Source organism: Emiliania huxleyi (assembly GCF_000372725.1).
Source record: "Emiliania huxleyi CCMP1516 unplaced genomic scaffold EMIHUscaffold_7, whole genome shotgun sequence".
Taxonomy (NCBI): Eukaryota; Haptophyta; order Isochrysidales; family Noelaerhabdaceae; genus Emiliania; species Emiliania huxleyi.
In genome coordinates, this window is record NW_005196756.1 from 352,159 (window position 1) to 366,936 (window position 14,778).

The window sequence follows — 14,778 nt, forward strand, 5'->3', positions numbered from 1 at the left end:
ATGGCTGAAAGAGGACACGCTGTCTGCTGGGGGTATCTGCTGTCGGGCGGCACGACGCCGGCGTGCGCGCCAGTGCCGGTCAAGACTGGCCCGTCGTTCAGAGAGAGGTTTTGCACCACATGTCGAGCGAGAGGAGTGCAGATCCACGCCTCCCGCTTGCGGGTGGTTTGCTCAGGCTGCGTGCCGACCAACAAGCACGGAGGCGGGTGCTGGAACGAGGGCCCCGACGCAGACGGCTGGCCGCCGCACAGGGTCGTCAACCAGACCTTCAACTGCATTGGTCCGCCGATTGTCATCCTGAAGTTTGCAACGTCGGCTCCGCTCCATCGCCTCGGCGAGTTTCCGCGCGGTTCGTGCGGCTGGTACACTTTTCGCATCGGGCGCACCCTCGTGCCGCTGGTGGGCCCGCACGCCCACCCGCCCCCCCTCGCCTTGGCGCCAACGGCGGGCGTGATGCACATGACACCGCCCACCCTGCCGGCCATACCGCGGGCCGAGACGGGGCGCAACCTCGACGAGCTGGTCTCCAGCGCCTCCCTCTGGACGCAAGGGCATCGGATCACTTCTCAGGCCTCCCTGACCTCCACCGAGCCCTCCCACGTCATCGGCATCCCCCTCCACGACGCGATCCCTGGCGTGCTCTTCAGCCCCCAGGTAATCTCGCCAAGGGATGAGCTGCAGCAGCACCGGTCCGCTGCCCTTCACTCCGCCGCCGCCGCCGCCGCCGCCGCCGCCGCCGCCGCCGCCGCTGCCTCCACTGCCGCGCGATCCTTTGCCGCCGCCTACGAACTGCCCCTCGCCGGCTTGGCGTCCGTGCCGACTGGCTTGGCGTCTTGCGCCACCGCGCCCGCACAACCTGGACACGCAATGTCCGACACCACAAGCCCGAGCGATCTGCTCCAGCGTCTTCGCACCGCCGGCGTGCTGAAGGCCGGCGACGTGGCTCGCTTCGAGGCGCGCGCCCAGCAATTGGCCGCCGCCGTCAGCCCTTCAGCCATCCCCGCCCCCGTACCAGCGCTGATGCACAATCCAAGAGCGGTTTCCGCGGCGCTGGAGACGGCGGGCCGCGAGGTTGCGCCGCCGCCGCCCCCAGAGGGACAAGTGCTCCACGCCCCCTCCGACGCGTGCGCGGCCTCCGTGCTGCTCGACCTCTCCGGGGGTGCAGCAGCTGGCAGCGCGCCGCAAGATGCAGCGGCCACGGGGGCGGATCGGGAGCAGGCCAGGCCGCCGAAGCGGCGCGCCATCGGGGTGCCTTGGCAAGGCATAGTTGACCTGCCGCCGGCGGTGCCGTTGCCGCCGGCGGTCGGCAGCGTCCCGCCTGCAGGAGCTCCGACCGCTGTCCAAGTCCGTGGCGGCATGCCGGCGGGGACGCCACCGCCATCGCCTCCGGGGGCAAGCGTGCCGCCGCTGCTGCAGACGCGTCCGACTCCGGGGGCAAGCCTGTCGCCACCCTTCAAGCTGCCTTCCGCTCTCCATCATCGTCGAGCCGTGACGGGGTAGGAAGGGTAGGTCTGGGCCCTCCTGTCGGGTTTCCCCCTTCCTTCAAGCTGGAATTTTCACAGCAGAAAAAGAAATTTTCCGCCGAAATCACCCGATGTCAACCCTCCCTAAGTGGGTGATCTGGTGCTTGTAGGGCTTGAGAGTGGCCTGCCATGTCACAGGAAAGGACTGTGGTTGCAGGAGAGTACCAACCACCAACCATCACTTTAGTTGGTATAGTACCCCATCTTCACCCCGCCATGATTTCTTTTTTAGTTTCCCATAAGTAGGGTAGGTAGGTAGGTCGGCCGGTCGGTAGGGGGGGGGCAGGTTTTTCCAGCCTTGGCTGCCGCGCGAGAAAAAGAATACACACCCGCTGCCAGGATCGTGAACAGTCGGGTCAGTGTGCTTTTATTTTTGAACAGTCGCTGAAAAAGAAAGCCTGGTAATGTCCGGCGAACCGCCCCTGGCCCCGCCCAAACTGTCCACCGGACACGGGATCTGCAGGGATCCGCACAACACTGGGCACGGAAAGAATTCTCTGCGCTTGGTATTTGCGGGTTTTACCCTCCGCCCCCGCCTCCTCCTCCGCTGCCCCTTCCCCCGCCACCTTGCCCCTCGCCGCCTCCTTCCCCTGGGTTCCAGCAGCCTCCTTCCCCTGGGTTCCAGGAGCCTCCTTCCTCCCCCCCCCCCCCCCCCCCCAAACCGCCTCCCCCTGTGCCGTCCTTTCCCTTCCTTGCCAACTACCCCCTGGCCGCTTCCCATGCGGCCCCTTCCCTTGCCCCCCCCCCTTTTGCCGCCGCCGCCTCCTTTGCCGTCCCTCCTCTTACCTCCTTCTCCTTCTCCCTGGCCGCCGCCTCCCCCGTCACCTCCCTCGCCACCCCTTCCTCTACCGGCCCCTCCTCCGCCGTCTCCTCCCTCACCGCCTCCCCCCCCGCCTCCTCCTCCCCCACTGCCCCCTCCCTCGCCCCCCCACTCCGCTACCGCCGCCTTCCCTACCGGGCCCCCTAGCCAAGTCCAGGATGGCTCTTCAGGTTGCTCAATCTACAATCAGGAGCCTCCCCCTGCCGCCCCCCCCCCCCTGGCCAGTGTCACGCAATTTGCTTCCATGTTTAACTTGTCGATTTTGCCCCGTTTTTGCCCATTTTCGGTCATCCGTCAAAATATCTGAAGATCTGACCGGGGGATTCTCCCCAAACCTTGCTCAGCTGATCCAGCATGGGTCGTAGGCCAGGCCTGGGCAAAGAAACCAGTACCTCATCAGGCTTCCCTGAGCGTCACAGCTCGGTGATCGCGCCGGCCGGACACCACTGTAACGTCCGTTCCGGGCATTTGAACGCGACCTTCGGGGGCAAAGACATGGGCTCTATGGCTCAGACTGGACTCCTCTTGGTCCCTTCTGATGCCCTAGGCCACACCTGGGCCTTACCTGGGGCTCTAGGGGCCGGGCAGGGTTTGCCCCCCTAAAGGGGCCCGAAGAACCTTTTAACAAAATAGAACGACCGTGGGGCTCCCCAACAACAGTAGCTAACGTTAGACCGGCTGAACAACAACAAGGAAGGCCTGGCAGTGACCCACGACGATCTCCAGCGTCCAGTGCGGGTAATACCCGAAAATACCCGGAAAACCCCAGGAGCCAGGTATTTTCGGGGTTTACCCGGGAAAACCCAGGCATTTTCGGGTTTTACCCGGGTTTTTGGGCATTTTCTGCTTGTTGACCGCTGAACAACAGTAACAACAGTACAAACATTAACAGCATGGGCTGGGGTGAACACTTGAACAACGTTAAGGATTTCAGCCAACACTAGCGCAACTGTTAGGCCCAACAAGTTAATGTTAAACAGCTCTACGGCCTCCTCCAGCAAGGAGCAGGACTTCGATCGCGGAGATCACACGCGCAGGGGCGACCAGGTGAGGGGACGTACGAAGTATTTTGTGGGGCCGGTAGGTGTGTTAACACCGCTCACTGGGGCGCCGGGGGGACCGTCCCGGACGTACTAGGAACGCGTATGTGAATCGTGATTCGTGTGTGCGAGGCTACTAGCCAACCCCTATACGTTGAGAGCCAGACGCCAAACTGTGCTGAGACGCATCGCTGATGAAGGGGGGCGCGCAGCCCGCCCCAGCAGACGAGCCGGAAAGATGGTGCCGGGCCGGGGCCTGGGGTGAGGGGGTTCTCAAGAGGACGACTCGGGCTGAGTCGTGGGACGGCTCAGCAACTCGGCCATGATCGAGTTGATGTTGCCGACGATCGCGCGCGGGTCGTCGAGCAGCCCCGCAGAAATGAGCGCGTTGTCGAAGACCTGCTGCGCGATCTGCTTGGCCAGCTCGGGCCGCTCGGATCGAGCCGCAGCCAGACCGAGGATGATGGGGTGGCGGCCGTTGATCTCGAGCCTCTGCGGTGAGAGCTCCGGTGCGCGGCCCGCCTCGACCATCCCCATCATCCGACGCATCGCCGCCGACTCGTGCCTACAGGGTGAATACGCCAACATGAGTTCAGAGCACCGCGTGAATACGAGGGGTGCGAATCCAGTGGATACAGGGGGAGCCGAAAGCGGTCGAATCAGCGACGTGTTCTCTCGAGCGCGAGTAGGAGTACAAGAAACGTGTTCAGCTTCTAGGGACTCGTGCCCGACGACGATCGCGGGCGAGTCGACCAGACGGGACGAGAGGCTCGCCTCAGAGACGAGGGGCACCGCCTACAGGTGGCGAGGCATGCGCACCCTTGGCACGCGCACCCCACCGCGCACAGCACCACCCAGGCGGCGCCTCTGCAAGCCACGTGCAGAGCGCGCCGGCGTCTTCGGCCGAGATGGCTGGCGTCTCCGCGTCGGGCTCCACCTGCAGCTTCGCCTTCTCCGCCGAGACGAGCTCCTTGCCCGCGTAGGACATGAGGTTGGCCATCGCAAACTCGTCGATGGTCGAGGTGAGCAGCAGCACCTCCACCTACGGGACATGTCTCGGACATGTCATGGTAGTGTCGCGGACATGGTCGAGGTGAGCAGCAGCGCCTCCACCTACGCAGGGCAGGCTGCGTGATGAGACGCGGCGCAGGGGAATCCCCCCCCCCCCCCCCCAGCAGCGCCCCGCCCCGCCTTCTTCTTGGTGAAGGCCTCCATGTAGGCCGATGAGAGCGCCGACGCGCGCGAAGGCGCGACGAGGTAGTAGATCGTGTCCTCCTGCTCCGGGACCATACGCGCGATGTACTCGTCCAGCGAGACAAGTGTGTCCGGCTCTGCGGCGGTGGACTCGAATCGCAGCAGCTTGGCGGCCTCGCTCTTGAGCTCAAAGTCGGCGCACACGCCCTCCTTGATAAACTGCCCAAACTCGCGGAAAAAGGCGAGGTACCCTTCCTCGTCCTTCTTGGCGCGCTCCTGGCAGTGAGTGGCAAGGGAAGCGGTGGCGAGGGAGCGGCGGGGGGAGTGGGGTGTGGGGAGATGTGGGGAGATGTGGGGAGATGTGGGGAGATGTGGGGAGATGTGGGGAGATGTGGGGAGATGTGGGGAGATGTGGGGAGATGTGGGGAGATAGCTGGCCGGCGCGGGAGCTGTCTGCCGGGCGCGATATAGCACGCGGCGCGAGGGGACATGTCTCCCCAGATCTCCCCGTATCTCGGCCCACATCTCCCCGCTCCTGCAAGAACTTGAGCACGCGGCGCGAGAGGACCGAGGAGAGCTTGCGCATCAGCGCGGAGTCCTGCATGCTCTCGCGGGAGATGTTGAGGGGCACATCCTCCGAGTCGACCACCTGCAGTGTGAATAGGCTGCAGTGTGAATAGGCTGCAGTGTGAATAGGGCATCCTCCGAGTCGACCACCTGCAGTGTGAATACGCCAGCCTGGTACCCAGCGCTGGCTTCTGACTGTCGTTGCTGTCTCTCCCTTCTCGACTGTCTGTGCTTGCTTGTGCGTCTTGGGTGCGGGGTTGTGTTTTTGTGTGAATACGCCAGCCTCGGGGCGGGAGGACGGTGTCGCGCAGAGGATTCAGGGCTCGTGTAGAGCTCGTGTGGATACGCGGGCTACGAATGCAGCGAAGTCAGGTACGGTCGAGCACAGCGGAGTCCGTGTCCTCTCGAGCGCTGGCTGGAAGACAAGAGTCCGTCTTCCGCTTCTTGGGGCCGGCACCCCCTTCACGAAGCGCATCCAATCGGGCAGCAGCTTGTCGGAACGCGGCTGGATGAGCACGCGCCGCGAGTAGAGCGACACGCCCGGCTCCATCCGCGCCATGCCCCACTTCTCAGGGTGGGACTCGGGGATGTAGAAGAGCGCCTGAGACTCTCGAACAGTCTCGGGTCATCTCGGATCAATCTCGAGCTCGCGCAGATCGGCGAGAAGCTGCTAGCTCGACGGAAAAGTGTGCCCTCTCGGCCGTGTCCCGGCTGTGTCTCGGCTAGATCTCGGCTAGATCTCGGCTAGATCTCGGCTAGATCTCGGCTAGATCTCGGCGGTGTCCCGGCTGTGTCTCGGCTAGATCTCGAGCGCCTTAATGGCGAGCGGCGCGTCGGCCGCAAAGTGCAGCGTGTAGCGCGGGTCGGAAAAGTCCTGCGCGATGAAGCGGAAGAACTCGGCGTGCTCCTCGTCGCTCACCTAACCCGAGGCTCGGCCGAGGTGCAGAGACGCACCCCAGGCGGCACTCGGCATGGCGCGGCGGCGAGATGGCCTCGCTCTTGGCCTTCGTCCACAGCGCCTCGATGGTGTTTGCCCGCTCGCCGTCGACGCTCACGGGAAAGCCGACAAAGGACGAGTACTTGCGCAGGTTGGCCTCGACTGCCCACCGCGACGCGAACCGCTTCTCTTCCTCCTTGAGCGTCAGTACAATCTTGGTGCCCGCTATGGTCGAGATATCGCCGAGATATCGCCGAGATATCGCCGAGATATAGCCGAGATAACCCACCCCAACGCCATCCCCGGTCCCTCACCACTACCCGAACCCAGCCGGTCCCCTGAATACGGGCCACCCTCCCCACGGAATCTTGGCTCCCCCGCCCCCCCCCACCGAACAAGTCTACCTGCCACGTTCGACGCCTCGGAAAGCTCGTAGGCGCCGTCGCCGCTCGACCGCCAGCAGTGGCCCGCCTCCGCGCCATGCTGCCTTGAGTAGACGGTGACGTGGTCCGCAACCATGAAGACAGAGTAGAAGCCGACGCCGAACTGGCCGATGACGTTGGCCGACGCGGCGGAGGCGCCGTCGCCGGCCGTGTCGGCCAGCTGCTGCACGAACCGCTTGGAGCCAGACGAGGCGATTGTGCCTGCGGGTGCGCGAGGCGGGCGCTGGCGCTGGCGGCAGACGGTGCTGCGATGCGGCGCATGCGTGCGCTCCCAGCCTCCTCTCCCTCTTGACTCAACCGCGGCAAAGGCACCAGTCATTTCAAGCGCGCAACGGCGCGGGGGGCGGGGGCGGGGCGGTGTGTGCGTGTGTGCGTGCGCGCGTGTGCGGCGGTGGGCACAACATGGGGAGCAGGGTACTGGACGCCGCGCCACGTGATCGGAAGGAGAGCGCCCCCACACTGTGGCATCTAGTCGGCTGTGCCCAGGTTCGCAACGAGGTCGTCCCGCGACATCCCGATGCCCGAGTCGGTGATGGTGAGCGTCCCAGCCTCGCTGTCAGTGGTGATCGAGATGGCCATCTCACCAGCGCCCTCCTCGGCTGATCCCGTCACCTCGGCGTACCGCCGCTTCTCCAGTGCGTCCGACGCCTACTTGACGAGTGGCGGACGCTTGAAGTGGGTGCGCGCCACGCTGCGCTGCGCGCGAGAGCCGGATTCACATTCGAGACAATCTCGCGAAGGAAGACCTCCTTGTCTGTGTAGAGAGAGTTGGCCACGATGTCGAGAAGCTTCTTCGTCTCTGCCTGAAACTCCTTGGTCTCAGTCGCACCGAGGATGGCCTCCGCAGGTGGCGGCGGCGGTGTGCCTTCGGTGCTCTCGGTGGCAGCGTCCTTGGCCTCGCTCGTGGTTGAAAGACGACGAAGCACGCCACTGCACGAGCGGCGCAGCGGCAAACGAGCTCGCACAATGTGCGAGCATCGACCCAAGTTCCGCAGCAGCATCGACTTCGCGGCACGTTGTGCTGTCTACCTGGTAGAGGGGAAGAAGAGAAGAAAACATACGCGAAGTGCTCTCTCTCTCGAGGTTCTCGAGGTGGATATCCTTTGGCCGCGTTGGGTAGCGAGGATTGGTGTAACCCGAGCCACGGAGGCGTGTTTTCTGACGGCCGACCGTCAGTGCACGGAGTTGCCCCTTCTCCGACTGCCCCGGCTAGTTCCCGAGGTCGTCGGGTGTGACCCCTTCGTCCCCCGAGACCTAGCGCGGGTGGGTTGGAGGGGCCTCGGAAAGGCGCGCAAGCACGCCCTACGTCTTCCCCTCCTCCCCATCGGGCCGCATGAGCGGCCACGCCTCGCAGATTCGTTTCCGCGCCTGGGTCAGGCGCGCGGGGCATCCCCCGGGTCGCTCGACCAGCGATCCGAAGAGTGGCCGCTATGCGAAGGAAAGAGTGGGGCCCTCGACGCCTCAGTCCGGCCCTCCGAGGGGGGAAGGGAATTGCGGGGTCCCCTCGGGCGCCTCAGTTCGGCCCTCCCGAGGGGGGGGAGGGGAGCAAGGGGGTGGGGGGATCGGGGTGGTGGGGAGGGGTCTCGGGTTTCATGTGGCTAAGACTTGCCCTTTCGGGGAGGGGCCTCAGGAAAGGCGAGTCCAGCTCAACCCTACGTCTTCCCCTCCTCCCTCGAGGCAGCGAGTAGGCAGCGAGAGGAGGTCTCGAGCGCCTATATGAAGGTATGTGAGATGGTGATGGGAATGGGTGGTCGGTCGGGCGGGCGGGCGGGCGGGCGGGCGGGCGGGCGGGCAAGCAAGCGGGGAGCGGCGGGCGGGCGGGGCGGAGTGGGCGGGCAGGGTTATCGGGGGAATCGTGTCCACAATCAGCGGCAGCGGAGCAGCAGCCGCAGCAGCAGCTGCTGCAGCAGCAAGCAGCAGCCAGATTGCTGCCGTTGTCTGCGCCGCGATCCGCCGCCGCGCCGCCGCGCTGCCGCCGCCTGCGCTCGCCGCCGCCTCGTAGACGACTCCTCTCGCGCTCGGAGAGCCGCGCAGCGGGCCGCGAGGTTGTGGTCAGAGAGCAGCAGGGTTGAGATCCACAAAATCGGCCAAATTTGAGGTTGCTCGAGAGAGCCTGGAATGGTCCCGCGCCGTTGCCCCGGTGCCGGCGCATCACGTCTCAGCCGCGATGGGCCGGTTCCGCCGCGTAGTCGAGCAGCAGGGGCTCTGGCACAGTTTTGTCGACAAACTGGTCGAGCCAAAAATTGGCGAGGAAGCGGCACCGGCGGCACTCCGGGACGAATCCAGACTGATCACATTGTTCGGCACCGCGGCGGCGAGCCGCCGCGAGCCCACAGGAGAGCTGGGCGCCGCGGCACCAGACCGCGCCGCCAGCGAGGCGAGAGCTGCAGCCGACCGGCCGTGACATGGCAGTTGCAACGGCGGGTGGGGGGTTCTCGAGGTCCGCTAAGCTAAGTGCTCCAAAACTCCAAGTGCGCCAACTCAGTGGGGGCGGCACGCCGCCGCCACACAGTGTCGTGCGAGAGAAAATCTTTTGCGCGTGAGGAATTCCCGCTGTGTCGGCTTTAGTTCGCTCAAAACAATCCGCGAAGTACAGCATTCAAACTATCCTGCTCCCTCCGCCGGTACTCCACCCAAAACGTGCATGCATACGCAAAACGTACCACATGCGAACTCGCCGCTCGTTCTGCGCGTCGGCTGCGACCTGGGCACGCTCCTCGCGCGCCGTCAACCTCCCCCCCGTCGTTTCCCCCACTGCCAGGTCCCGCTGCATGCCGCTGCAGGCCGGCTGCACGCCCCGCTGCTGCCCCGTCCCTCGGCCCCGCTGCGTGCCCCGCTGCTGCCCCGTCCCTCGCCTCGCCTCCTCGCCTCGCCTCAGACTGCCGCCCTCAAGCGGGCTGCCGCAGCACGGCGTGCATGAGGCCGAGCTCCGCCCCCGCGCGCTGTGGTCGAGAGAGAATTTTATTTGTTGCACACAGAGCAAAACCAGCCCGAGGTTCCCTGTGTGGTGGCGGCGTGCCGTCCTCCCATCCCTCCATTGGGTTGTCTTTTTTCTTTCTTTCTTTCAGCCCGAGGTTGCTCGGGTGTCGGGATTCTGGCCTTTTCTGGGTCACGTAGCCACCTCGCCTCCTTGGTGCGAGTGGCTGCCAGTTCGACTCTGGGGAGGATCGAACCATCAACACTAGCCCTAGCCCTGGGGGGTGCTCTCTAGCCCGCAACCCGATGCCGATCATCTGGCCCGCTGGGTGCGCTTCTTAGCTCCCCGGCCCTGGATGTGAGGTTGATGACTGCACTCCAAGTGCTCCAAGTGCTTGCTGCACACCACAGGCGTCGTTGGCGCACCTACTGACTGAGCGGCAGCTGCGCTGGAAACAAGGAAGAGGCGCATTACTTCATGCGGAAGCTTGACAAACACACGGAAGAAGACAAGAAGAGAGAGTAAAAAAGAAGACACACGGCCAAGGGCGACAGCAAGAGTCGAACGGGTGGCGCCTGATTCAAAAGACACAGCCACATCCCTGAGACGCGCGAGAGCAGCCTCCTTAAGGTCCCTCCGGGCCAGTTGGGGGGGGCAAACCCTGCCCGCCCCCTAGAACCCCGGGTAAGGCCCAGGTGTGGCCTAGGGCATCAGAAGGGACCAAGAGGAGTCCAGTCTGAGCCATAGAGCCCATGTCTTTGCCCCCAAAGGTCGCGTTCAAACGCCCGGAACGGCCGTCTCAGTGGTGTCCGGCCGGCGCGATCACCGAGCTGTGACGCTCAGGGAAGCCTGATGAGGTGCTGGTTTCTTTGCCCAGGCCTGGCCTACGACCCATGCTGGATCAGCTGAGCAAGGTTTGGGGAGAATCCTATGTTGGGATCTTCAGATATTTTGACGGATGACCGAAAATGGGCAAAAACGGGGCCTTCAGCCCTGACCCGCCCGACGGGGACCCCATCACCCTCGCCCAGGGATCTACAATGCTGTCTTAAGGTCCGACCTGTGGGCTCTGCCTGCGCTCGGCACCGGGCACCGCCTCGGTATACAAAATGCGCCTGCGCGGGCGGACCCAAAGCCGATCACAGAACCTCTTTTTTCACAGCCTTGTTATTGAGAAGAAAATACATCGTATGGCGCTGTGCGCTGGTCTGTGAGAGGTTGAGGTGCGAGCCCTGGAGGCCCTGGTGATGGGGTGAGACTACCCGCGGGCCTAGATAGAAGGCCCTCGCGGCTCGCGCAGGGGGGGTGGGACATTGAGGCCGGTCATGAATGAGTGCGCGACACGCATGTTGCGAGCAGCGTTGTTGATGTTTTGCGCGTCGCCACAGACGGCGGCGTTCACAGCCTTGTTATTGAGAAGAAAATAGATCTACGTGTACGTCCTACATGGATGGCGCTGTGCGCTGGTCGAGCGACCCGGGGGATGCCCCGCGCGCCTGACCCAGGCGCGAGAAACGAATCTGCGAGGCGTGGCCGCTTATGCGGCCCGATGGGGAGGAACGGGGCGAGCCCCCTCCAACCCACCCGCGCTAGGTCTCGGGTTTGTTTGTCGGGTTTGATTGACGCATGGGGTCACTCCCGCGAAACTCGTGAACTAGCCGGGGCAGTCGGAGAAGGGGCAACTCCGTGCACTGACGGTCGGCCGTCAGAAACCACGCCTGCGTGGAGCGCGTCACACCAATCCTCGCTACCCAACGCGGCCAAAGGATATCCACCTCGAGACCAATCTCGTCGCCGGCGGCAGGCCCGCATGGCGCGCTGCTCGATGGCAGCCTGCTCAGTACGCCTTGGACAGTGACTTCTGCCTCGCTGCTCTTACTGCAGCCGCCTCCGGGGCCGGCGCCGGCCGCCTCGCCTCGCCAGTGCTGTCTACGCCTGCGACACGCATGTCGGCTCGCCGCCCGCGTCGCCCGCGGCGGGCCCGCATGGCGCGCCGCTCGTCGGGAGCGTTCCCAGCAGGCTGTGCAGGGCAGTCTGCCTCACTCAGGGCGCCGCCGCCGCTGCGCGGGGCCGCCACCGGCGCTGCTGCCGTGAACACTGCCGCCGTGTACGTCACCATCGCCTCTCTTCGTCGCCGATCTCGCCGACGCCGCTCGCCGCTCGCCGCCGCCCTGCCCTGCCCTGCCCTGCCCTCGCACAAACAAACAAACACACACCCACACACACACACACATACACACACACATACACACACACAACACACCCTGCCCCAACCTCGAGCGCCCTGCGCCCTCCCGCCCAACGCCCTGCGCCTCACGCCTCGCGTCCCACGCACGCCCCGCGCCCCGCGCCCCCTCACCTCGCGCCTCACGCCTCCCTCCCCACCCTCTCAGGCATTTCTCCTCCCTGCTGCTCGCCGACTCCTCCTCCCCCCGCATGACCAACGACTACCCGTCCTTCGGCGACTCCTCCCCCCTTGGCGCCAGTGCTGTCTACGCCTGTGACACGCGTGTCGGCTCGCCGCCCGCGTCGCCCGCGGCGGGCCCGCATGGCTCGCCGCTCGTCGGGAGCGTTCCCAGCAGGCTGTGCAGGGCAGTCTGCCTCACTCAGGGCGCCGCCGCCGCTGCGCGGGGCCGCCACCGGCGCTGCTGCCGTGAACACTGCCGCCGTGTACGTCACCATCGCCTCTCTTCGTCGCCGATCTCGCCGACGCCGCTCGCCGCTCGCCGCCGCCCTGCCCTGCCCTGCCCTGCCCTCGCACAAACAAACACACACATACACATACACACACATACACACACACATACACACACACAACACACCCTGCCCCAACCTCGAGCGCCCCGCGCCTCCCGCCTCACGCCCTGCGCCTCACGCCGCGCGTCCCACGCACGCCCCGCGCCCCGCGCCCCCTCACCTCGCGCCTCACGCCTCCCTCCCCACCCTCTCAGGCATTTCTCCTCCCTGCTGCTCGCCGACTCCTCCTCCCCCCGCATGACCAACGACTACCCGACCTTCGGCGACTCCTCCCTCTTCGGCGCCAACGTCTACTACCGGGGGACCGTCGCCCTCGGGCGTACTGGAATGATCCCAGCGGCACACGTCTACGAGGGGGGGCTCCGAAAGGTCGGCATGCCTGGCATGTCGGGCGACTAGGCAGGTCATTGACCTCCCCCCCGCTTGTCCACCCGGCGTGAGGGGCGGGAGCGCAGCCATTCCAACGGCTGGGAAAATTTCTGAACGGCCGTGCATGCATCTGCATGCCGGCTTACTAAGAATGTCCCTCGCTCCTGCTCCTCTCTCGGAAGACGCGCGCCGGCCTGGGGGACTCGCTTGCGATCCCGCTCCAGCCAGAGGCCGCGTGAGGCGCGTGGGACGGTGTACGCTGGGGCTCGGCCCCAAGTGCACTGGCCTCGCGTCTCGTCTCTCGAGGGGAGGGCGGCTCGTAACTGAGGTTCGCCGTCAGAGACAGTCGTCCTCCCCTCCTCGGCCGGGCAACTAGGTCATTGAGGCCCCCCCCGGGGAAGAGACCGAACGGCCGGCCGACACTCTCGGCCATTCCAACGGCCAGGCCGCTCGCTTAAGGCTGATTGGCTAGACGAGCGGCCTACCTCCAATGGGGCTGTCTGGGAACGCGTGGATCCGGCCCGCCCCCCGGCGGGTTACGGTTTAGCGCTGACAGTCAGCCCCATGGGCAGTCTGGATCACGGGGGATGACATCCTGCCTACCGGCACGCCGGGAGGAGGTGGGTGCTCCGCCGCCGGACCGCCCTCTCCACCACCCTCGCCCAGGGATCTACAACGCTGTCTTAAGGTCCGACAGGTTCGGCACCGGGCACCGCCTCGGTATACAAAATGCGCCTGCGGGCGGACCCTCACAGATCACAGATCACCTCGAGAACCTCGAGAAGGCTGTGAACACAGGCCAACTCGAGGAGGAAAGCTGTGTCTCAAGGCCCGCGCTTCGCCACAGTCACTGAGGGCTCCATGCAGCCACTGCACGCCTCCCCCACTGTCCTGCCACCCCACTGCCCCACCGCCCCATGTCGCCCGATCGACGCTCGGCGTTGAGCGGCGCAGCGGGGACGGACAACGCCGCCGACTTTTGCGCAAACGCTCCCCGGCCTTTGCATCTGCCGCCCGCCTTTCCCACTGCCGTCGCCGCCACCGCCAGCCCTCGGGATCACCCGCGCCTCATCCTTCTCCTGCTCTCAGCAGACGTCTCCTTGCGCGCAGGTACCCTCCATCCGCAGGTCTCACTTCGCCGCGTCGCGCGCCCCGGCTCACTGCACGCACCCCTCACACGGCTGGCGGAGCCTGCGGCTCGCGCGACTAGCTCCCGCGCCGCCGCGCCATCCCGCGGCCCCACTCCAAACGCGCGGCGCGTCACCACAGGCCTGACGCCGAATGGCGGATGAAAAGGACCTGGTCGCGATTGCCTTCAAGGCGGACAAGTCGCGCGAGTTCCTCGTCAACAAGCTCGCGGGACTCGCAGAGGTGAACGACTTCCCGGTGCCAGCGGACGCGCTGCGGGTGGGGACGCTGGACTCGCTCATGAGCTTGAGCGACGACATCTCAAAGATGGACGCCCTCGCAGAGGGCACCTGCTTCAAGCTCTTCCGGCAGCACGAAGACCTAAAGGGCGGAATCGCACCCTCCGTCATGGGGACTGACGTCATGACCTACGCGACCAAGCAGTGGGACTGGGACGAGGCAAAGTTTCAGCTCAAGACTCCGCTGCGCGAGCTCGCCGAGATGATCTCTGGCAAGATCGGTGGGCTGGAGGAGGAGCTCAAAGCCAAGGTTGCGGAGCTCAACGCCCTCAAGGGCTCCCTCCAGGCCTTTGAGCGGCGAGGGCAGGGCAACCTGATGGTGCGCGGGCTGGGCGACATTGTGCAGGAGGACGACATCCTCGACTCCGAGTACATGACGACGGTGATGGTGGTCATCCAAAAGTCGAGTATGAAGGAGTTTCTCCTCGAGTACGAGCGGCTGGCCGACTACGTCGTCCCTCTCTCCGCAAAGGCGATCTCCGAGGACTCAGAGTACGTCCTGTTCGGAGTCACGCTCTTCAAAAAGTGCCTCGACCAGTTCAAGACCTCCTGCCGCGAGAAGCGCTTCACCGTGCGCGAGTTTGAGTTCAATGCGGAGGTGCCTCCCCCACACACCCCATCCCCCCACACACCCTCACCATTACCACGCGCGCACACACACAACCACAACCACAACCACAACCACAACCACGACCACAACCCACCCACCCCGTGCGCGACTGCCCTTTCCCTTCGCACGTGCACCGCCTCCCCCCCCCCCCCAACATTTTTTTTTTTTTCCTTT

At 65.2% G+C, this 14,778-nt stretch overlaps 3 protein-coding genes across 3 annotated transcripts in view; 2 read left to right on the forward strand and 1 right to left on the reverse strand.

Moving 5' to 3' along the window:
- EMIHUDRAFT_197803 (hypothetical protein) lies at positions 1 to 1,500 on the forward strand (the record flags this gene model as incomplete). Its single annotated transcript, XM_005761783.1, has 3 exons — positions 1 to 399; positions 571 to 654; positions 931 to 1,500. The coding sequence occupies 3 exons, from the start codon at positions 1 to 3 to the stop codon at positions 1,498 to 1,500; spliced, it is 1,053 nt and encodes a 350-aa protein (XP_005761840.1).
- A 1,891-nt stretch (positions 1,501 to 3,391) lies between these two features.
- EMIHUDRAFT_448346 (heat shock protein 90) lies at positions 3,392 to 8,089 on the reverse strand. Its single transcript, XM_005761784.1, has 11 exons — positions 7,244 to 8,089; positions 7,007 to 7,172; positions 6,486 to 6,725; positions 6,137 to 6,306; positions 5,959 to 6,063; positions 5,602 to 5,745; positions 5,101 to 5,226; positions 4,638 to 4,853; positions 4,249 to 4,425; positions 4,111 to 4,178; positions 3,392 to 3,948 (listed from the first exon to the last, which is right to left on the reverse strand). Exons 1-11 carry the CDS (start codon positions 7,523 to 7,525, stop codon positions 3,657 to 3,659), a joined length of 1,986 nt encoding a protein of 661 aa, XP_005761841.1. The 5' UTR covers positions 7,526 to 8,089; the 3' UTR covers positions 3,392 to 3,656.
- A 5,745-nt stretch (positions 8,090 to 13,834) lies between these two features.
- The window catches only part of ATPVC (vacuolar H+-ATPase, sector V1,subunit C), a 1,991-nt gene continuing 1,047 nt past the window's right edge, over positions 13,835 to 14,778 (forward strand). The window contains exon 1 of the mRNA XM_005762034.1: positions 13,835 to 14,593. Within this exon, the coding sequence (XP_005762091.1) occupies positions 13,849 to 14,593 (745 nt within the window). The 5' untranslated portion in view covers positions 13,835 to 13,848. The remainder of the gene's footprint in view (positions 14,594 to 14,778) is intronic.